The sequence below is a fragment of the Lampetra fluviatilis genome, chromosome 12 (assembly GCF_964198595.1).
Source record: "Lampetra fluviatilis chromosome 12, kcLamFluv1.1, whole genome shotgun sequence".
Lineage (NCBI taxonomy): Eukaryota > Metazoa > Chordata > Hyperoartia > Petromyzontiformes > Petromyzontidae > Lampetra > Lampetra fluviatilis.
In genome coordinates this window covers 2,544,264-2,568,478 of record NC_136286.1, presented here as the reverse complement: position 1 = coordinate 2,568,478, position 24,215 = coordinate 2,544,264, and the positions used below count along the sequence as shown (strand labels likewise).

The 24,215-nt window shown below is 49.8% G+C and overlaps 1 protein-coding gene across 1 annotated transcript in view; it reads left to right on the top strand.

The window, feature by feature from the left end:
- Nucleotides 1-24,199, top strand: part of IGFBP7 (insulin like growth factor binding protein 7) — a 36,643-nt gene extending 12,444 nt beyond the window's left edge. Inside the window, exons 3-6 of the mRNA XM_078861351.1 lie at nt 7,608-7,717; nt 21,193-21,309; nt 21,762-21,900; nt 23,185-24,199. Of these exons, the coding sequence (XP_078717477.1) occupies nt 7,608-7,717; nt 21,193-21,309; nt 21,762-21,900; nt 23,185-23,204 (386 nt within the window). The 3' untranslated portion in view covers nt 23,205-24,199. The remainder of the gene's footprint in view (nt 1-7,607; nt 7,718-21,192; nt 21,310-21,761; nt 21,901-23,184) is intronic.
- The last annotated feature ends 16 nt before the right edge of the window (nt 24,200-24,215 follow it).

Sequence of the window (24,215 nt, the reverse complement as noted above, 5' to 3'; positions counted from 1 at the left end):
ACTGCAACACATTGGTCCTGAAAGCCCCGAGGTTGATCAAAGATAATATTTTGTTTTATTTGTTTTACCTGGTGACGCAGATTTTTGACTGATTATTTATCATGTTTAGGAACTGCCTTTTATGTTTAGTTTGTTGTCCTAACCCCCACACCTCCGATTAACACAGTTGGCTACATACGGTGCGAAAGAAAACAAAGTTCAACATACTTACATACAAGCGTGACTCTGCTGATGAGACGCTGGATTTTAAAACCGGTGCAGTTTGCTTGTGTTGAACCAATGCTACTTTTAAAAAAAAAGCATTCTTATGGTCACAAGACGCGTTTAAGAACATGTGCGTTAGACTCATTGATCATTAGCAATTTATGTAAATAATTAGCAAATAATCTGGTTATGTTGCATCTAGGGTAACGGGAAACGACAGATGAGCGAGTACAAACGAGACTACGAGGAATCTATTCTTTAATCGTATGTCCCTTAAATCGTAACAATTTACTGAATCGGTGGGGAAAGGGTAACTATAATATACTATTAGATTTACTATTTTAACTTTACCAGGTAAGGCCCACTAAGCTATATTGCTCTTTTTCATAAATAATAACTCAACGAAGTGGCTTACCATGTGAGAATTTACAGCAGCCAAATACTCTAAATGCACGTTTCTATGCACGACCTCCTGTATACCAGACGAGGTAGTAAACATCGCGCTACCGTGGCGCCGTGCATGGGTACATCATCCCACGGCGAGGTCAGTATAAACTGCCTCGGGACATCCTCTCGATGTTCTCCAACATTCCACCAGATTTTTAGAGCCACGTCAGTGGTGGAGATTCAGGGCAAAGACGAGGGACCTGTATAATTTTAGGGGAAGACGCGAGCCAGGTGATCTTCATCACGGCTCCTCCGAGACTTCCCAAGAGGCTCCGAGGCCACGCACGGTCATGCCTGCTACATGCGTGCCCGGGGGCACGTGTGCCTGCCGCCTGGAAGTTACATAACTCGAGTTAAGATTTAAACAGTTTATTGTTGACTGCCGGGTGTACGTGGTGGGTGGGTTGGTGGTTGGGGGGAGGTGTTTATACAAAGCGCTTACGACCGCAATGTCGCCTGTTTCAGTCACTGTCGGAAGCGTATACAACAGTACGTGCATCACATCTCACGGAGGGTCAACGCGATACTTTGGTTGGACTGCGTCGCTAAAACTCTGTTTTTGGCAGTTTAATATCCCACCGTGCAAGACGTTGGTCGTAAGTTGAGCTGTGCTGTTGCCGCCGCTATTCGTAGGGGTTGTGCTATCTATGTGGGGGGTGTTCTATGTTACATAACCTGAGCTGTCTGCTGCTAAACGGCGAGTCCTTGCACGGGGCCCACTGTGCGAATACACAAAGCGAGGGGCGGGGAAGGCAGAGCGCAAATGTCAAGTTGCGTTCGCTCTCGGGGTTGTAAATTCATAGCCAAGGCCTCCCGCCAACAACCTCCCAGCCCCCCCCTGTATGCCATGCTGCTCATGGCGTGGGACCGTTGCATTATGGATGACATTGAGATGAGAGGGTTGCGATTGGTGGGGACGCGTGTGCAGGTTGGAGGAGAATATCGGGTGGGCAACTTGGAAGTTGAACATTTTTTAACTAAACTATATTTTTTTATTTACTTACCATGTAAGGCCCACTGATGCTGTACATCTCTTTTTAAGAAGCGACCTGGCCACCAATGATAGCACAACAAAGTGGCTTAGCATGTGTAAATGTATTGCAGCCAAATACTCGAAACGCATATTTCTAAATGTGGAGGGAAAACCCGGAGGACCTGGAGAACAATCCACGAGGCCACGGATAGAACAAGTAAACGGCAATCATCCAGGCGTCAGGGTCAGGATCGAACTCACGACCTTCTGCACACCAGGCGAGGTAGTTAACATCCCGTCACCGTGGCTCATAGAACGTGGCAGGAAAGCGTTGTTGGTGTGATCAAGGGGAGAGTTTTGCGATGGTGGGTGGGACACGTGTGCAGGGTGGAAGTGGGAGACCAAGAGGGAGACCTGAAGCCACGTTGTGGTAGTAATGAATCTGTGCGAGTGGTCCTCGATGGACTCGGCTGCACCAAGGGGAAGAGCTAAGATCAAATGGTGGTGATGATGAGTCCTGCAATTGGACATTTGGATTTGTTGGGCCAATTTCTTTCTTTTTTTAGAGAAGCTTTGCTGACAACCGTGTCAGCAAACAGAGTTCTTGACACGCGTTTCAACACTCGAAACACTTTTCCTAAAAAAGCAAAATCTAACCCAACGTGTTTGCCTTGCGACATTCCACGCATGCCTCCCGCGCACCTGAACACAGCCCAAGGCTACGAGCCCAGCAGATCGCGGCATTCAAATGGGCCAAGACACGCGGGCAAGCAGTGGCCTTGGCTATCGAGTGCGCAGGCGGTGCAACGGCACCGTGGCCCACGGGCCGGTCGGAGTGACACCAAGCACCGGGGCTACGAAGAGCAATTTGACAGGGGACTATAACTTAATTCCTTTGCACCAGGGGCCCATGCCAACCAGGTGACGCTGCCGCTGCAGGCAGGCACAGGGAGGAGAACAGTCCCACGTCACTCTGGCCAATGAGACTCCTTCGCAGAAGTGACCAGAATCACGTGACTTTACCGAAAGAACTAAGAGTATGAATCCTTGCAGTCACGAAAGCTTCAAATCTAGAATCAGCATCTTTGTTGAGACTGCAGCAGGAGGAATCCGATGAGCTGTGAAGCTCTTTTTCCTTCCCCTGACAGATGTCCAGTACGGGGCGGGTCGGCAGGTTTACAACAACAAAGAATGAAACGACAAACAACGAATGTGCTAAATAGAGAAAATGCTAAGCAAGTCACTAAATATAAATAAGTAAGATATACATTAATTCATTTAATGAGTCCGATTTTTTTCCCAAATTGGGTAAGGCAGCAAAACAGTCCCAGGCCACACCAACACCAAAGAAATAACGTCAAACAGAATACAAGAATGAAACAAAATCAGAACAAAAACAACCGACATCAAATGTGGATGTCATAACCATTTTAATATGTTTCAAACCCATTATTGCTTTTTTATTGATGAGATAACGACATTGATGCCACTAAAGTGTTGCCACCTGTTAGGTGGAACCAGATTTAAGTCTGGTCCACTGACCAAATCCAGGTCCTGATCATCATCATGATCATCACTGTCATCATCACGATAACCATTTTAAATTATCACCATCATCACAACCATCTTCATCATACCCACCAGTATTGTCATCATCATTGAACCCACCACTACCGTCATGATCATCATCACCACCCAGTAGTTCACCGCCTAAGGTTTGTACACATTTTGGGGGTGGGGGGAGGGCAAACTCTCCTGCTCGGGATATCGTTTTGTTGGGGGGTGGGGGGTCAGGTGTGGGGTAGGGGGTGAGGTGTGGGGGGGTCAGGTGTGGGGTAGGGGGTGAGGTGTGGGGGGGGGTGAGGTGTGGGGTAGGGGGTGAGGTGTGGGGGGTCAGGTGTGGGGTAGGGGGTGAGGTATGGGGGGGGGGTGAGGTGTGGGGTAGGGGGTGAGGTGTGGGGGGGGGGGGGTAGGGGGTGAGGTGTGGGGGGTCAGGTGTGGGGTAGGGGGTGAGGTGTGGGGGGGCGTTGCATCGCCTAAGAGCCCAGAGGCGAAATAGCTCAAGATTCCTGGCCATGTAAGGTCTCCGTCTCTCTCTGCCACGCACCCACTCCGGCAGAATGTATCCACATCGCACGGCCCTAAACAGACAGATCCCCCCTATAGCCTTCACAGACCTTTGGGGCAAGTGCTGTTTGTGAGCACCTGTTAAGGCCGGGACGGCTCACGAGAGGTTGGGTGGCCAGCACCACGCCCGACAACCCGCATGTGTCTTCCGAGTGCCGATGTTTACACACCGCACCAGTTACCTATTTAATGCTGAGTCGACCTATTAGGAGGTTCTGGATTGGTTAAGTTAGGCGTGCCGGGGAATCGAACTGAGGTACCCCGGGTTTGTAACCCAGTGCGTTAACAGATATATAAGCTTGTATACAAACACACGCTCGTACACTCACAAACCCACACTTTGATACACACTCGTATATAAACACATACCCTCATATGCAATAAAAGTGCTGTTAGCGAGCACGTATGAATGCTGACGCATGGCATTCGAGGGAGTGGGTGGCCAGCACCACGCCCGGCCGCCTTTGTCTCTCTCATGACGATATATACACATGGCACTAGGTGCTCGTTCGTAACGTAGCTCGCTCATACATACATGCATGCATACAGACATTATCAAGTGGCGGTGACGTAACCACATCGCCTGTGCCAGGCTGGGTGCACTTTGAGGCCACGTGAGGTGTCGAATGCCCACTTGCAGGAGGTCACGGGATAGAGCCCCAGGTGCCATGGGTTTATTGACATAGAAGACTGGCAGATGTACCAACTGTGCTCCCCACTTTGCCAATTTTTTGCGTTTTATCCGCCCAGCGCTCCGCTCGTTGTTGTGAGCGTCGCTGCTCTCCCCTCCGTTGTTGCTGGAGGGCGACTGCCTCCAACTCCCCAGTAGCGTCCTTCACGAGCCTCCTCCACAGAGGCCGATCTCGACACTGCTGGTGCAAGTCATCGGCAAGTCCAATCAGCTCCACATTCTTCTGTACCACATCAGTCCATCTCTTCTCTCGCCCGTGCCGTGCCCGTTTAGCCCCATCTAACCGGCCAAACAGATGCTGCTTGGGCATGCAGTGGCTGGGAATTCGGGCTACATGACCCCGCAAACGCAGCTACAGCTTGTCGGAGAAGCTAGCTGGTGGGACTTTATCCAGATCCTTCAAGGCTCTGTAAGCTCCTCACATAATCCAGTCTGGTTAAACCCAGGATGAATCGTCGGCAGGCTAGTCTGAGTGTTTCAAACGGGCGCAAATGTTCCTTTCGAGGTGTCAAAGTCTCGCAAGTATAAAGAAGTGAGGGCATAACTGTGGCCGAGAAGACCCGGAGCTTTGTTTGAAGGGACATGCCAGGTAGCTATCGCACAGCGTTGTGCAGCTCATGAAACGATAATTCCGCTCGACTGATTCGGAGTGAAATTTCGGCTGCCAAACCGGAGCCGGTCATAAGCACACTACGGAAACTTATCCACTCTCTCCACAACTGTCATTAAATCCGCACACACAAGTGCAATTACATTGCTCTCGTACAAACACGAGTGCACACACGCACACACTATATACACACACTGTCACCCACACATGTATAAACACATCGCAGGAACTCACTCACGTACAAAGACAAAGATCCGCGTATAGCCTCACATACTGTTGGGGCAAGTGCTGTTAGCAAGCAACGCCTATGAAGGCCAGCACGGCACAAGAGAGGTCGGTGGGTGGCCAGTACAGCACCACGCCCGGCCGCTTTTGTCTCTCTTGTGGCGATGTTTACACATCGCACCAGGTATTCATTTGAGGCTTAGTCAACGTAGGGCAGGCTCAGGACCGGTTCAGAGAATCGTCACCGCATGATGTTGGGCCGTGAGCAGGAATCGTACTTGGATCACCGGGGTTCGGAGCGCAGTGTGCGCGCTAACCCGCTGCATTGCCGCTTACCCACAATAACACTCGCGTGTTAACACACCGCACTGCACTCTCTCTCTCTCTTGCACACCCACGCACGTAGCTTCTTGCACGCCTTCTTGTGCGAGAAGCAAGAATCTTGATGGGAGGGGGGGGAAGGGGGTTCGGTGGAGGAAGTCTCCCCACGGTTGCTGAGCAATGGCCCAAATCGCCAAGCGGCCAGTAACAAACATCACTTATTTATTAAAGTTGTCAAATTTTACGAGCTGTAACTCGTTAAAAGTGTCTTCGTGTAAGCGCCATTGGAGAGCACCTATTAAGGCCGGCGGTGTCGCACGAGCGATGGGGGTAATTACGAGCCCCGTGTTGATGACAGAGCGACTCGAGATACATCTACGACGACGCGCACGTGTAAACCTGACGAAAATTGCGCGTGGCACGAGAACGCGGACGAAGAGTGGAAGTGCGCGGCGCCGGCGTGTGTGGCGACAACTTCGCTCAAATACGGCGGAACTATTAACAGTTTGCTAAGAGTCAAGGTCAATAGGTCATCACGGCCAATGCCGTTGATGCCACCACACAGCATACAATGAGACCCATCCCCGGTCCCCTTTGGAATTCTCGCACTTGGGTGAAACGAAATGAACGTGACCCTTAAGCGATCAGCGTGGCGACGAATGCATGGTCCAACAACCTCCATGAGCGGCACGGCACGTGGAAGTCCCCGAGCCAGCTGTGGATTGCCAAGGGGGCTACGGAGTTGCAATAATTGAAGGGAAGTTGTATTTGGCCAGGCGCAGAGACAAGTCTGTGCGGGAAGGGGCTGGGCTGCTGTACGGGAGAGCGAGTTATTCCCATTCCTGTGGCTTCTCCGCTCCCACTACCTCCCAAGTGCTATGTGGTACTTTATTCTTTATTTTAAATCGAGGATTTACGTTCATGCCTCCCTTTTTCACGAAGTCAAAGCGCCGCATTCAGCGTGAGCCATGGTCAATCCACTGCTGTATGAAGACCTCCACAAGTTTTCTCCATCCATCATAGGTTCCTGCGATGCCACGATCCATGTTTCCTTTCTGTGCAGGAAATTATCTCGATGCCGGTCGTCCTCCGGGACGCGTTTCCCTCCTTTGGCAGTCAGTCAGTCACTTGTCTCGTGCATCAGACATCATCATCACCACCACCACCATCGCTTCTAGCCATGATGTGTCCTGCCCAAGCCTACTTTTATTGACAGTCAATGGAATGTCTATATTCTGATCAACGTGGACCAGCTCTCTGCGTCCCAGTGTCATTCACAGATTGAAGATCTCTCCCTCTTCGCATATAACTACGTATTCAGCTTTAAGTCCGTGTTTCTGATTCACACATCATAGCGGGTTCATACAAAATGAATAGATACATGATCTGTATCGATACACTGAATTATATGCAATTAACTGTGTTCATATATGTTTTTGGCATGTGCATCTATACACGTGTGTGGAGCGGTAGTGCCGTGGTTGGCACGCTGTGGCACGTACCAGGAGGCCGAGTTAAATTCCTGTTCACGGCAAACGCCAGTGACGTTTTTTCAACCGGTAGTGGGCTTCCCCGAGGTCGACTCAGCCTCAAATGAGTACTTGGTGGGTGTGTAATCAACAGTGTTGTGGAGACAAAGGCGGCCAGGCGTGGTGCCAACAGCACTTGCTCAAACAGCATGTAAGAGGCTATAGGGGGGATCTTTTCCTTTGGAGCGTGTGTGAATGTGGGTGATGCATCAATCTGCCAGTCACTCTGGGCGGTAACTCCCCAACACTTTGGTCTGTCCCGTGACTTCGCCATTTCACGTGGCCTGTGAGTGCACCCAGCCTGGCACGAGCGCTGCGGCGACATGACTACCCACGTATGAGCGACGGCCGCTGTTGTGCGCACAGTGTTCTTGTCAGGCCGCACGGTGTCTCCATGCTCAGGTGAGCAGTGGCCGTGAATGCCATTCGCGACCCTGAGCCACTGGTGGCAATGTCACGCTCCTTTCAATTCTTCTGCAGGTCCCTCCATCGTGACGCCGCCCCGCATTGTGTGGAACGTGACGGGATCGCAGGTGTACCTGAGCTGCGAGGTCATCGGCATCCCCACCCCGACCCTCACCTGGAACAAGGTGTGTTGGCCACTCACCTACTCAACTGCACACCCAATCTGCCTGCACACGACACTCATCTACGACGTCGAGTACACTCGTCTGTGAATACTACACTCACTTTCACTAAACCATTCATCACATTTTGGCCTGTGTCCTGCCCGCACCCTGCACTCACTGAAATTCGCACTCTCTACTGATTCCACTGTGTGGAGTTCCAGACTTAGGGGGCAGCAGAGGACAATGGGCGACCTCCCACTGAGCAAACACAATTTATGTTGCTGGAGTGGAGCGCATGTGGAGAGTAGAGAAGGGAGGGGAGAGGGAGAGAGTGCGTGGAGGAGAGTAGAGTGAGATGAGAGGTAGGAGAGTGCGTGGAGGGAAGTAGAGTGAGATGAGAGGTAGGAGAGTGCGTGGAGGAGAGTAGAGTGAGATGAGAGGTAGGAGAGTGCGTGGAGGGGAGTAGAGTGAGATGAGAGGTAGGAGAGTGCGTGGAGGGGAGTAGAGTGAGATGAGAGGTAGGAGAGTGCGTGGAGGGGAGTAGAGTGAGATGAGAGGTAGGAGAGTGCGTGGAGGGGAGTAGAGTGAGATGAGAGGTAGGAGAGTGCGTGGAGGGGAGTAGAGTGAGATGAGAGGTAGGAGAGTGCGTGGAGGAGAGTAGAGTGAGATGAGAGGTAGGAGAGTGCGTGGAGGGAAGTAGAGTGAGATGAGAGGTAGGAGAGTGCGTGGAGGGGAGTAGAGTGAGATGAGAGGTAGGAGAGTGCGTGGAGGGGAGTAGAGTGAGATGAGAGGTAGGAGAGTGCGTGGAGGAGAGTAGAGTGAGATGAGAGGTAGGAGAGTGCGTGGAGGGGAGTAGAGTGAGATGAGAGGTAGGAGAGTGCGTGGAGGGGAGTAGAGTGAGATGAGAGGTAGGAGAGTGCGTGGAGGGGAGTAGAGTGAGATGAGAGGTAGGAGAGTGCGTGGAGGGGAGTAGAGTGAGATGAGAGGTAGGAGAGTGCATGGAGGAGAGTAGAGTGAGATGAGAGGTAGGAGAGTGCGTGGAGGGGAGTAGAGTGAGATGAGAGGTAGGAGAGTGCGTGGAGGGGAGTAGAGTGAGATGAGAGGTAGGAGAGTGCGTGGAGGGGAGTAGAGTGAGATGAGAGGTAGGAGAGTGCGTGGAGGAGAGTAGAGTGAGATGAGAGGTAGGAGAGTGCGTGGAGGGGAGTAGAGTGAGATGAGAGGTAGGAGAGTGCGTGGAGGGGAGTAGAGTGAGATGAGAGGTAGGAGAGTGCGTGGAGGAGAGTAGAGTGAGATGAGAGGTAGGAGAGTGCGTGGAGGGGAGTAGAGTGAGATGAGAGGTAGGAGAGTGCGTGGAGGGGAGTAGAGTGAGATGAGAGGTAGGAGAGTGCGTGGAGGGGAGTAGAGTGAGATGAGAGGGAAGAGGTAGGAGAGTGCGTGGTGAGTAGTAGAGTGAGATGAGAGGGGAGAGGTAGGAGAGTGCGTGGAGGGGAGTAGAGTGATATGGGAGGGAAGATGCAGGAGAGTGCGTGGAGGGGAGTAGAGTTAGATGAGAGGGAAGAGGTAGGAGAGTGCGTGGAGGGGAGTAGAGTGAGATGAGAGGGGAGAGGCAGGATAGTGTGTGGAGGGGAGTAGAGTGAAATGGGAGAGAAGAGGTTGGAGAATGCGTGGAGGGGAGTAGAATGAGATGGGAGAAGATAGGCAGGCATAAGCGAGTCCATGGAAGATCCTGAAAAAGGAAACTGCGATGCTGAAATTCGATCCGGGATTGGAGTGGGAGCCAGTGGAAGGATTGGCATCCCGGACTCGCGCACTGTGGCCGTTCGACATTATAATCTATCTGGGTGTGGCCAGGGTGCCTGCGTGCGTGCGAGAGCAGCCCGAATTTCGTAATGACTCACGCACTGAGTGGGCCCATCCACAACAAGGGCCCTGTGTTACATGCCGACAACAACCAGACACAGCGTTGAGCAACTTAGAGAGGTCAGATCGAACCCTGCCCAGCGTGGGAAACTCAAGCCCCCCTACCCCCCCACCACAAACCGCCAGGGCAGTCGCTAAGTTGGGATAACAGCGCAGTGTGAGTGAATGAGACCAGCGTGGGTGGTGTTGGTGGATTGTGTACGGATGCAGGGTCTGGTATTGTCATATTCATTATAATCATAACTACCACCACTGTTGTGATCATCACAATCACCACCATCATTATCTTCAACATTATCATCGCAACCACCACCATCATTAACTTCAACATTATCATCACAACCACCACCATCATTGTCTTCAACATTATCATCACAACCACTACTACTGCCATCATCGCTAACCCCCACTACTGTCATAGTCATCACCATGCTCATCATCATCGTTACCAACACCACTACTGTTATCATCATCTAACGATACAGGTCTCAATTCAAGACCACTGATTCTCGTCTACAAATTAACAAGCTGTGAACTAAATGAGTGATTCACAAGAGCTACAATGCGTACAATGTGAATGCGGTCAGTATTTTTTTTTATTAAAAAGCATTTTCCAAATAAATAAATGCGGTCAGTATGAAGCCAATTATTTCCAATAATTACCATTCAACTATTTTCACACAAAACAGTAGAAACTGAAATGCATTAAGTCAATTAATTAAAAAAAACATTATTTAAAGCAACAAAAATAAATAGGGGGCCCGTTATGCAACTTTGGCCAAGGGCCCAGCAAAAACTTGGACCGATCCACGTCGGGTTTCGCGGTCACGCTCCGTGCCGGGGAGCGAGTCGCATTCGGCACCAGCCAGCGACGTCGTCGCGACAGCTGTGACACCGAGATGTCATCGTGACCGACGCTGATGCCACTGCACGTCGCCTTCACTTGCTTCTTGCCTTTTGCGAAATCCTGCAGCTGTTGAAATCGACGTAATGCAGTGCACATACAAATGTGGATTTATACAGCCGAGTATAAATGGCACTGCATCTCAAGACGCAGAGGCTTTTGGAAAACCATCGAACAAAGACGGTCACTGCATCGCGCGCATTCAGATGCGCTTCTGCGGCCGTCTGGAATGCTCTTGCTTCCGATATTAAGAAGCCACAGGAGCTATGCACTATTAATTATAAATTTAAAACTATTTTCTTGAGAACTTGTTTTTGTGTTCGTTTGTTGTTCTTCTCTCGCACCTTCCATTAGCACGGTTGGCTACGTACAGTGCGAACGAAGCCCAACATCCATAGTTATTTTACAGAGAGGGGTAAAAAATAAAGGTATTGAACCTGCTCTTGAACACAGGGGCAGGGAGTCTACAGCACGGATGGCTGGGAGGGATGGGGGTCCCAGCTGATGGGGTCAGCAGACAACGAACGATCTCCCACGAAGCTCAAAAACACACAACTTAAAATAACAAACAGAACTTTAAATTAATCGCGACGTATTTATACTGCAAAGTGCCTTGGAGTGACTTTTGTGAATGGGGCTCTCTAAGTGAAGTGTTATTGTTATTGTCGATAGGCCTGGCAGGGCCCTTCTGATAGATTAGGCGTGATTAGCCAATTTAGTCAATGTAAGCGAACGAGTAAAATGATCAAAGTTACATCGACTGTTGTACTTCGTCTGTGGCCCTCTTTACAAATTGGGGCCACCCCTTCATAAGCCACGGCCAGCGCAATGCAGCTGGTGACGTCACCAGGCACCGCCCATCACCTCCCGTCCAGCGTCACACGCGAGAACGGAGGGTGAGACCTTTTTTTCCCCAGCACTCGCCGCGCTCTCAGTCGAGCAATGCTGACGACGATCGGTAGGGCATTCCATTATGGCACTTACATAATTGGCTATCCCATCTCGACTTGGAATACTCACTGCCCATTACCTCATTCGCATTTTTGCTCCTAATATTACTGCCGTTTCCGCTTAGCTACGGTACCAGGCGCCCAGAGAAATAAACCGCTCGTGGGTGATTCATTCGTGGCAGGCTTGTTCCACTTAGGTCACGGCCACCGACATATTTACTGAGAGACCGTTGCTGTGCCAGGGACTAGGGTGGTATTTTAAGCGGTGGGAATTTTGCTCAAACAAGACGATTTGTGTTCTTGCATGCAACACGATTGCCCTCCAATCTGGACTCAATCAGAGAGGGGCAGAGAGAGACAGAGAGGTGGGGGGGGGAAGAGAGAGTGGGAGAAATTCGTCAAGTTCTTAAATATAGAACAGAGGTTGCTTGACCCTGGGGAACAGTGGTTGTTTCTTAGGGGCTGCTGGGAAGTTGAGGAGGGGGCGGGGGCACGATACAGGGAGGATTTTTGCAAAACAACAGCATTTGCGGAAGACTCAACCAAAGTCAATTCCCTTTCGTAGGCCTCGATTACAACATCTAAAAATTGCGCACTTCCAGAACAATCGGAGCCTCAGTTCAGACACAGTGGCAGGCTTGTGCTGGAGGCAAACTCGGTCATCGTTTTGTCAGTCAGTTACAAGGTTCGCATTTTGGTGTGGGGAGTGAAATGAAAATATATTCTTATGCTCAAATAATCAATTGTTTACAATTTGTAAGTAGTTGTTTTCCTAGGTTTTTTTTGTAAGCCGCTATAGATTATTTAACCCAATTATTTTCCACTGCAATTCATATCATATACGTAGATTTCTCAGCGTCACATAATTATAAAGAACATCCAATTAAATCCACTTCGCTGTAGATGATTTCACTGTACACTCTATATCACTCTATATAGACAAACTAGCGGGAAGTACCCGGCGTTGTCCGGGTCAAAAAAATATTTCAAACCTACTCTTAAAAATCTAACAGCAGTGCAGACTGACTCTGGTGGTACCTGCTATGATTACAGCAGTGCATACCGACTGTGGTGGTACCTGCTATCACTACAGTAGTACATGCTGACTATATAGCAGTACTTATCGACTCTATAGCACAAAGTATCCAACTGACAAAGTGGCGTGGTGAGGCCTAGTCCCGTGCAGAGCCTCCGGCCTCGCCTATATTGTCCAGCTGGCCGAGGTGGCACCTTGGCAGGCTGGGGCTGGGCTGCTAGCCCTGACCCCCCCCCACCCAGCCACGATCTCCCCGGCCGCTCTGCAGTAACATCTAGCGACTGTATAGTAGTAATAACTACACGCGTCGGGGTGGGGGGGACATCACACAGTGAAGAATTTACCTGAGCGTTTAGTATATTTTAATAGCATTTTGAACGCAAAAGAAAATGACCCCCTCATTCCCACCGAAGACGTGCGACTTGGCATGAGCCCCCCCCCCACCAAAGGCGCAGGCGCGTGAGTTGGTATGGTCGTGCACGCGCCAAAAATAATTAAATAAAAAGCGAGCGCGCATAAATCGCACTAAATTGCTAATTAATCAAATGTAAAGTTGACAGATGTGAAAAAGGAATAGCGCTTGTTCACGGCGGCACTTACCGTGTGGTACCTGGCTATGCTTTTTTACGTAAACACCACCGTTGGAGAGCCAAATTGTTTGAAAGCGCGCGACCACAAACAAACCCACACACAAACCCACACACAAAGCCACAATTTTTGACTTATATATATGGATAGATAGATATCCCCCGTATAGCCTTGAACAGACTGTTGGGACAAGTGCTGTTAGCGAGCACCTATGAAGGCCAGAACGGTACACCAGGGGGTGGGTGGCCAACATCACGCCCGACCGCCTTTGTCTCCCCAGTGGCGATGTTTACACATGTTGACACATCGCACCAGGTACTCATTTAAGGCTGAGTCGACCTACGGGAGGCCCATGACCGGTGCAGATAATCCTCACTGGTGGTGGCCTGGAGCGGGATGCGAGCATTGTGTTGCTTCTTGCGCGACAGACACAATGAAACGTATTCTCACAGTCACGGTCGGCGGTAGCGCTTGCGGTTTGCATTCGGAATGTTGCGAGTTCAATTCTTGGCTGCGGGTTGGCTCAACCCATCATCACTTGGTGATCGATAAAACGAGTACCACTTTGTGGAGATGATGAATAGACCCACTGCCATAGGAATATGGAATTTTGCGCCACTGGCTTAGGGTTGTGAACAGGAAATGAACATTGCCTCAATGCTCATCTGATCAAAGAAATCAATTTGGCTTCATCATACTTTTAGATCCTAGATATTTGTATCAAAAAAGATTCCCAACACTCTACAAGGACAAATCAAGAATCGATTAGCGAGTTAAATCATGACGATTAATTGATTCATGGAGGCGGGGAATCATTATTGTTACACCTTTAGGATTCGGTCTAAATGACCCGGCACGCACAGTGATGCAACTCTTGCGAATGATGCAACAGGATCTTCAACGTACCACTACAAGGCCGGCCGACGGTCGCGTCTGATCGCTAACACGCTGCACGCAAACTTGGTACCCCGCACTGTCCTAAACAACGTTCGTACAGTGTTGTATGTATGTATGTTGAACTTCTTTCGCACCGTACGTAGCCAACCGTGCTAATCGGAGGTGCGGGGGAAGGACAACAAGCTGAACACAAAAAGCAGTTCTAACGAAATTAGTTTTCAATCTAGATTTAAAAGCGCATAGCTCCAGTCGCTTCCTAATATTGGAAGGAAGAGCGTTCCAGACGGCCGCAGAAGAGCATCTGAAAGCGCGTGATGCGGCGACCATCTTTGTTCGATGGCCAACCAAAAGCTGCTGCTGTGAGGATGGCCGGAGCTCGCGTGATGATTGATGCTCTTTGAGAGATCAGCGAGGTACCGTGGTTCATTTTTGGCAAGCACTTGGTGTGTAATGTCCTTCGCGTGCCGCGGGTTTTATTTAATGTATCGAGCTCTTGGCAAAGACCTGGGCTAGCAAGCGTGCGCGGGCTTGTCGGAGCTATGAGAGACACCTGTGATGGATCGGATCAAAGCACCGTTTAGATTCCTCACGAATACAACCCCTCACCAACGTGTGCCATCCTCCCACCGCCGTGTTCCTCGATGCTAATCGCAAAAGCCATCATCGTGAGATATTTTACACCTCCCCCCCCCCTTCTTACATGACCACATCTCAGTCACTATCGAATAACTCGCCACAACTATGTGTCGTGATAATGATCACCTTCAATGGTCATCATCATCTCCCTCACCACCTCCTCCCAGGGCTGGAAATAGGAAGAAATTATTTTGGGAACTCAGAAATGATTCCCCCCACCCCCACTCAATCTGGACCATAGACTAGATCTGAGGAGGAGGAGGAGGGCGAGGAGGTAGAGCTTCGCTTCGTGTATGTTGGTCTCTCTGTGTGTGTCTGTGGGTCTTTGAGCGTGTCTGTGGGTCTCTGTGTGTGTCTGTGGGTCTCTGTGCATGTCTGTGGGTCTCGGTGTGTGTCTGTGGGTCTTTGTGCGCGTCTTTGGGTATCTGTGTGTGTCTGTGAGCTTCTATGCGTGTCTGTGGTTCTCTGTGTGTGTCTGTGGGTCTCTGTGTGTGTCTGTGGGTCTCTGTGTGTGTCTGTGGTTCTCTGAGCGTGTCTGTGGGTTTCTGTGCTTGTCTGTGGGTATCTGTGCGCATCTTTGGGTATCTGTGTGTGCCTGTGAGCCTCTATGCGTGTCTGTGGGTCTCTGTGTGTGTCTGTGGGTCTCTGTGTGTCTCTGGTTCTCTGAGCGCGTCTGTGGGTTTCTGTGCTTGTCTGTGGATGTCTCTGTTAGTCTAGGGGTCAATCTGTAAGTCAAATTTTAACAAATATGAATCCTTAATTCCTTCCATAACGCAGTCGGGTTCAAATTGTCACTCTCCCCACGCGTTCCGGAGCATGTTCCAGTCAATTTCCACCACTACCACTTCCATCATCATCATCGTTGGCGGCAAACATTATAGTCGTCTCCCCACACCATGAAGTGCCGGCTTCTCTTCAATCCCAGCACAAATGCAGTGGCGTTTTGATCCAGTTTGGGATCATTTTCTAACTATAAACCAGTCATGATAATCTAACTGCCTTCTCTTTGCCTGCAACTTTCGTTTACTGTATGTTTGTGTCAGCATGGTTTCTGATAAAGGAATGTTCCAGTTTTTGGTCTGCATCGTTCTGCGTGCGTGCAAATTATAGCGCAGCGTAGCAGTTGGGGAGTGGTGGTTTAGTGATTAGCGTACTGCACTGCGAACTCGGTGACGTGAATTAGTTATCTAGCTCATGGTCATTAAGAGTGGTGAATAGTGTAACTGGTACTGCGCCTTTCCTTGATCGACTCAGCCTTAAATGAGTACACGGTGCGGTGTGTAAACATCGCTAATCAGGATAAAAAGGCGGCCGGGCGAGGTGTTGGCCAACTAACCCCCTCGTGTGCCGTGCCGGCCTTCATAGGTGCTCGCTAACAGCACTTGCCCCAACAGTCTGTTCAGGCTATACGGGGTATCTTTGTCTTCGTGAGAGAGAGGGGGGGGGCTGGTCTTGGCATAGTGTACAACAATCTACCAGCATTCAACGGCAAGTCCTGACCAATACTCTGCACTGGCACTCTCATAGCAAGCTAGCGCCGTCTCGCAATTACCAACGAGACATGTTCACAAGTTGATCCGTCGCACTAGAATCCAGCCACGTGTGGATGGGAGGTGAAACGAAACTATGTTTTACTTTTACCGCGTAAGACTCGCTGAGCTTAAAAATATATTTTTCAGAAGAGACCTGGTTATCACAAATGATAGCTCAACGAAGTGGCTTATCATCGTGTGGAAATGTATAGCAGCCAAATACTCTCAACACGTGATGTTGATTCTAAATGTGGAGGGGAAAGCGGAGGATCTGGAGAAAAATCCACGCGACCACGGGAAGAGAGAGAGAGAGACGCGCAAACTTAAACTACACAGCAGCCGTCAGGGTCGAGATCGGACCCACGGCCTCCTGTATACCAGGCGAGGTAGTTAACATCTCGCACTCTGCTGGGAGCGCGGAGTGGGGGCACATTCCAGAGCACACACAACGCACAACTGAAAGCCACCACAAAGACACGACACAAAGCCACCACAAAGACACAACACAAAGCCACCACAAAGACACGACACAAAGCCACCACAAAGACACGACACAAAGCCACCACAAAGACTCGACACAAAGCCACCATAAAGACACGACACAAAGCCACCACAAAGACACGACACAAAGCCACCACAAAGACACAACACAAAGCCACCACAAAGACACAACACAAAGCCACCACAAAGACACGACACAAAGCCACCACAAAGACACGACACAAAGCCACCACAAAGACTCGACACAAAGCCACCATAAAGACACGACACAAAGCCACCACAAAGACACGACACAAAGCCACCACAAAGACACGACACAAAGCCACCACAAAGACACGACACAAAGCCACCACAAAGACTCGACACAAAGCCACCACAAAGACTCGACACAAAGCCACCACAAAGACACGACACAAAGCCGCCACAAAGACACGACACAAAGCCACCACAAAGACACGACACAAAGCCACCACAAAGACACGACACAAAGCCACCACAAAGACACGACACAAAGCCACCACAAAGACACAACACAAAGCCACCACAAAGACACGACACAAAGCCACCACAAAGACACGACACAAAGCCACCACAAAGACACGACACAAAGCCACCACAAAGACACAACACAAAGCCACCACAAATACATGACACAAAGCCACCACAAAGACACGACACAAAGCCACCACAAAGACACGACACAAAGCCACCACAAAGACACAACACAAAGCCACCACAAAGACACGACACAAAGCCACCACAAAGACACGACACAAAGCCACCACAAAGACACGACACAAAGCCACCACAAAGACACGACACAAAGCCACCACAAAGACACAACACAAAGCCACCACAAAGACACGACACAAAGCCACCACAAAGACACGACACAAAGCCACCACAAAGACACATTTTTCACGCTTGAGACTCCACGATGAAGGCCACAGATTGGTCCCGCGGGCCGCCCTCTTTCTTCTTCTCCGTCGTCTCGGTCTCCGTCTCCCTGCCTCTTCGGGGTAGATTTTCACAGGCGAATAAACCCACTCACAATCGGGACAAAAACAAAGGCGGAGCGTCGAGCGGCTTCTAAAAAGTGACCCCCCCCCCACCCAAGGACCCCCTCGCAGCGGGGGCCACTGAAAACGCCCTCTCCTCCCCCCAAATAGCAACGTCCCCGTGTTGTTGTCCCCCCCCCTCCCCCCGTTTCGGATCTCAATGTCCTCGGCTAATATCGCGGGGGAGTGGTGCAGCGACGATTCAATAGGCCTTGGGAGCGGGGGCCATTCCCCAACGGCATTCGTGTTTTATGTTCAAAGAAATAACCATGAATTATTTTAGTTAAATAGAATTTTTTTAAAAACCCTCACTTTTTTTTTGTTCCACCAGCCACGCGTGTCTGCGTGTGTGTCTAAAGGCCCTGGCGTGTGTCTATGGAAGAGTGGCTCTTCATTGCATGGCCCGCGGGCCACTGGCGGCCTCTGGTGGTCTTTAGTGCGGCCCCTGACGTGCGGCCCCCGACAATAAACAAATGTGGAAACACCCCCCCCCCCCCCTCCCAGCATCGTGCTGTCAAACCCCAAAATGTTTTCAAATGTGTGGTGGCCCACACACCGATGTTTCATCGGCGAAGGTGCCCCCCCCCCTCTGAAAATTAGTCAAGAACACTGCTATAGACCCTTGTGTGTTTATAGACCCTGGTCTGTCTATAGGCCTTGGTGTGTGTTTGTAGGTCCTGGTGTGTGTCTGTAGACCCTGGTGTGTGTCTGTAGACCCTGGTGTGTGTCTGTAGGTCCTGGTGTGTGTCTGTAGACCCTGGTGTGTGTCTGTAGGCCCTGGTGTGTGTCTGTAGGTCCTGGTCTGTCTGTAGACCCTGGTGTGTGTCTGTAGGTCCTGGTCTGTAGACCCTGGTGTGTGTCTGTAGGCCCTGGTGTGTCTGTAGGCCCTGGTGTGTGTCTGTAGGCCCTGGTGTGTGTTTGTAGGCCCTGGTGTGTGTCTGTAGGTCCTGGTGTGTGTCTGTAGGTCCTGGTGTGTGTCTGTAGGTCCTGGTGTGTGTCTGTAGGTCCTGGTGTGTGTCTGTAGGTCCTGGTGTGTGTTTGTAGGTCCTGGTGTGTCTAACCCATGTGTGGAAAAAAAGTGCTTCTGAAGATTTCACTAACATTGTAGCCCCAATAATTGTGTGTCCATCACCCTGTTAAATCGCGAGTATGACTGCAATAGCAAATTACTGACTACATAATGCTGTACTGTATTCCCATAAAGACGTATCTAAAACGACAAATTGGTAATTAGTTCAGATTTTGGTATTTTTTGGATCGAAAAGCATAATAAACATTCTTGATTTGAAGCATTCGTGACTGCAGGAATCTATACTTTTTGATTCTTTCGGTAAAGTCACGTAGGTATAAAACAAAATAAATCACGTGACTTTACCGAAAGAACCAAAAAGTATATACACATAATAAACACGTGGGTGACATGAACTCCTCACGCGCCGGTGTGTTAAGCCCGAAATGTTTGCGTCTAGACACCAAAGCATTCCACAAACTCAACCCAAACCCACTCATGGCAGTTTGCCACAACCAAGAGCTCCAACTCGTTGTGTCACCACGAGGCGTTGTTTTGCTCTCCAATAATTATCAACGCTAAGCCAGAGGGAAGCGATGCCATCAGCCCCCCAGGCCAACAACGAGAGCAGTGGCTCTTCACCTGGGGTGTACGCAAGCCCCGGGGGGTGGGAGTGCAAGATGCCCTTTCTGAGACTCAAAGGGGGGTACAGGCTGCAGGAAAGGTGAATCACCGCTTGATCGACAGCGTGGCGGACGCCACAATCTGAAATCGCCACTAAGTGCTGCTGAAATTCTAAAAAGGCAAATTGCCTTCAAATCGCACGAATCGGGACTAACGTACTCACGGCCAACAGCGTCACTCCATACACACACACAAAACACCAAAGACTTGGCAGGACCCTCTTGCCAAGTCTTTGGTGAGGCTTCCAGTTAAGCACACCCGTCGTGTTGGAGAATAAACCCACAACATTTACAATTCGAGAAAAGTTTATTATGAAAGCATTAAAATAATATAAAACCCAGCTTCACCATGTAAGGAATGGCGACAGTGTAAGGGGGCAATTATCCAGCAGTGGAGAGATGACTGATAATTTATTTTAGTCGGTTTAGTATGTATGTTGAACTTCTTTTGCACCGTACGCAATCAACCGTGGTAATTGGAGGTGTGGGGGAAGGACAACTAAACACAAACGAAGTTCCAAAGAAATCGAGTTTTCAATCTCGAGATCTTATTCTTCTTCATGTGTACGGCTGATGTCGATGCAGAGCAAACAACTACAATGCAGAGGTGGGACAAAGTCATTGTTATGCAAGTCCAAGTCGAGTCGCAAGTCATCAAATTCATGACTCGAGTCCAAGTCACATGACTCGAGTCCACATCTCATAGGTGGGACAAAGTCATTGTTATGCAAGTCCAAGTCGAGTCGCAAGTCATCAAATTCATGACTCGAGTCCAAGTCACATGACTCGAGTCCACATCTCATAGGTGGGACAAAGTCATTGTTATGCAAGTCCAAGTCGAGTCGCAAGTCATCAAATTCATGACTCGAGTCTGACTCGAGTCCAAGTCACATGGCTCGAGTCCACATCTCATAGGTGGGACAAAGTCATTGTTATGCAAGTCCAAGTCGAGTCGCAAGTCATCAAATTCATGACTCGAGTCTGACTCGAGTCCAAGTCACATGACTCGAGTCCACATCTCAGAGGTGGGACAAAGTCATTGTTATGCAAGTCCAAGTCGAGTCGCAAGTCATCAAATTCATGACTCGAGTCTGACTCGAGTCCAAGTCACATGACTCGAGTCCACATCTCATAGGTGGGACAAAGTCATTGTTATGCAAGTCCAAGTCGAGTCGCAAGTCATCAAATTCATGACTCGAGTCTGACTCGAGTCCAAGTCACATGACTCGAGTCCACATCTCATAGGTGGGACAAAGTCATTGTTATGCAAGTCCAAGTCGAGTCGCAAGTCATCAAATTCATGACTCGAGTCTGACTCGAGTCCAAGTCACATGACTCGAGTCCACACCTCTGCTACAATGTCACAATCAGGTGGTCAAGCCAGACAACCGTGCCAGGAGTGATGGGATGTGATGATGATGATGATGTGTGTAATATGGTTATAATACATGTTATTATGCAGGAGTGAATTGGATTGTGGTGCCACAGCACCTGGAGAGATGTGACTATGTGGATGAGGCTGCGTGTATGTATGTCTATAATATTTGAAATACCACAATGACATCGTTTCAAGTACAGGAGTGAGACGATCACCATTGCAAATGCGACTTTCCTCGGGTCTCTTTGAAATCTCAAATTGGTTCAACAAAATAAACCCGAAGTTTGATTTTGTCACCACCACAGGACTATGGGGAGACCTTCATCCACCAGTGGATAGACCATGACTCTCGTTGTTGTTGACCACGAATTGACGAGTGATTGAATCCGCGCCTGAACCCGCAGATCGTGAAGAGCGCCGTGGGAGTGGAGCGCATGGAGCTTCTGCCCGGAGATCGGGACAACCTCGCCATCCAGACGCGCGGAGGCCCCGAGAAACACGAGGTCACGGGATGGGTGCTGGTGCGTCTCGCACACTCACCACACCACCCTCACCACACCACCCTCACCGCACCACCCTCACCGCACCACACCACTCTCAACACCCCACTCACGTGAGACTCACCGACCCACAGCCGTGCTCACCGCACCAATCACACCACACTACTCACACCACTCAACACACCACTCACCACACCACTCACACCACACCACATCACACACACACACCAAGCCAATCGCACTGCACTCATTCGTTTAGAGCTGCTCTTTGGGTTTGCTTTGTTGTCTTTCCCCCGCACCTCCGATTCGCACGGTTGGCTACGTATGGCTCTAAAGAAGTTCAACATAAAAACACACGCCACACTTTTCAAACGACACGCCACGCTCACCACACATGCAACATAGAGATCTCCCCGTGATGGGCGGGAGAGCGCCGTGTGTACGATGCGTCTTTGTCTCGCGTCTCCCCTCAGATCTCCCCGCTGCTGGAGAGCGATGGAGGCGAGTACGAGTGCCACGCCAAGAACTCGCAGGGGGAGGCGGCCGCCGTCGGCTCGATCCACGTGGCGGCCAGCGCCGACCTCATCCCCAGGGAGCACTCCACAGCCACCCGTGAGTGGCAGAGGGGGGGGGGGCGACACCCTCGTCACACCTCGTCACATCCTCGCCGAGATCCCACACGCACACATCACCTCCTCTCGCCTACGTCTCACAAACCGAGATTCGTACCTCATCTTCACCGACACTGCTCCTCACGCCGTTTAACATCCCCTGCACCTCAACTCCATTCACCTTTTCTCACCTCTCATTTCCTCTGGCTTTTCCCTCCCCACCTCCCCTCAGCTGTTCGCACTCCCATTCCCCATTCATCACGTCCACGTATTCTCATCTCTCTTCCATTCTCACCTCCCCAACACTTCTCCCGATTTCCCCCTCTCCTCCATTCGCCGTTCCTCACCCCAATTCTTCCTCGCCGACCTCGCTCGTCCCCACACATCCCCACTCAACGTCTCTCTGAACCCCTCTTATTTAATGCCTACTCCAGACAATTGTTGGAGATCTTTCGTTCAACATTCCCTCGACTATCATCTCCCTCACCTCACTTGTATTTTCCACATCTGCGCAGTAAGGGTTTTTGTTTGCCAGGAGTCTCAACGTTGTGCTGAAATCGTGGATTTGCTGTAGGTAGGAACTCCAGTCAATACGAGACCCCAGGCGGCCAGAGATGGTAGTGCAGGTAACAGCTAAACATGGATTTAATCTAAATGCAAGCGCACCTCTAGACGATGAGCACAATTCTACCATTGAACACTTAGCACGAAGAGCCATCGGATGAAACATTTTGGTTAAACTTTGGATATCTCTCTTCTGCTGTGCATCACAAGCTCAAATAATAATTTTCCTTGTGCTCATCTCCAATGGTATTTTTCGTATGGCCGATGTTGATGTCTAGCAGTGTTCTTCACTAATTTTCAGAGGGGGGGGGGGGGGTGCTTTCGCCGAAAAGACATTATCAGTGTGAGGACCGCCGCACATTTTAAACCATTGGATTGGACAGCACGATGATGGGGGAGTTTTCACTTGTGTATTGTCAAGGGCCGCACCAAAGGCCACCAGGAGCCACCAGTGAGTGGCCTTGAATGCAGCAACAACTATACATTTACATTTAGGTGTTCGAGCCAGACGATTGCGTCAGGGATAGCAGAGGACATCACTGTGACGATGCCTCCTTCGTATTTGTACATCGGGCATCAAGTCGCTATACATCGGTGGCCTTGAGCCGGTGGTGGAAATTCAAACATGCCTATCGTGGAAAGTCAGTCTTATTCAACAACCTGGCATCGTTCGGTCGATAACATTCATGCCGCATGCTCCCCCCCTTCCCCCCCATCACAGAGAAAGAGGAGGAACTCTAAGTCTTCCTCTGCAGCGTCGCCACGGGATGGATCCACACGACGTGGCCACGAGCAGCACTTCTCATGGCACGCGTGCGGTGGTCAAGCGACGACCCGTGTCCATCCCCTAACCATTTACACCACGGGCACATGTAACTGTCAATTCTGTCGTAACTGAATTACCAGCACAAGAGGCAGGATGATCCGACACCCAAGTAGCAAAGGGCTCTATTTTTTTTTTTACTCTGTACATCGTTCCAACCTGCTGTACGAACACATTTTAAGTCCCTTGCTCGACTAAGTGTGGAGCAGTGATTCATCTCCATCGATAAGCTCTTAAAACCAGCGATAGAAATTCCACATTGCACAGATAAGAGCCCATTCTCTCCAATGAACCACTGTTCATTTCCCATATCTGCCCTGTGAGGAATGGTTTCTAGGGCCATATTCACCTCTCGACCATGCAGATGAAACAACGGCTTGTCGATTTGCCGCGGGGCATGTTTGACAATTATTGCGCAAATAAAAAGACATCCATAGTATACGAATCTGATCCAGTCTACACAACCAAACGACGATTTTAAAATGTGTGGGTCATCTGCTCCATTGTCCATCGCTGTAGTTCCGTTACCGCGAAAACTGACTGCGTGCTACTATATATTTTTTTTATTTGCAAATGCAGCTTCTATTAATTACTGCACTTAAAACTCTAGTTACGAGTGTGTAATGTTAACGGAGAGGCAATACACACAAGGTTTTGGCATTACTGATGTAAAGCAGACATCCGAAGATGCCATTGTACGTAAGGCACGATGGTAAAAGCCACGTTTTGGTGCTATTATAATCTCGACGCATTCATATTAAACTTACACTGGTGGGGGGATTTTGTCTTAAAGCAGGTTTGTAAGCTTAATTTGCTTGCATCTTTTTGCAAACGAGTCGTTTTTAAAACCGTTTAACGCAAGAAATATAACGACAAAGTGATTCTTTAATAAAAAAGCAATAAACTATAAAAATACACACACGTGAACG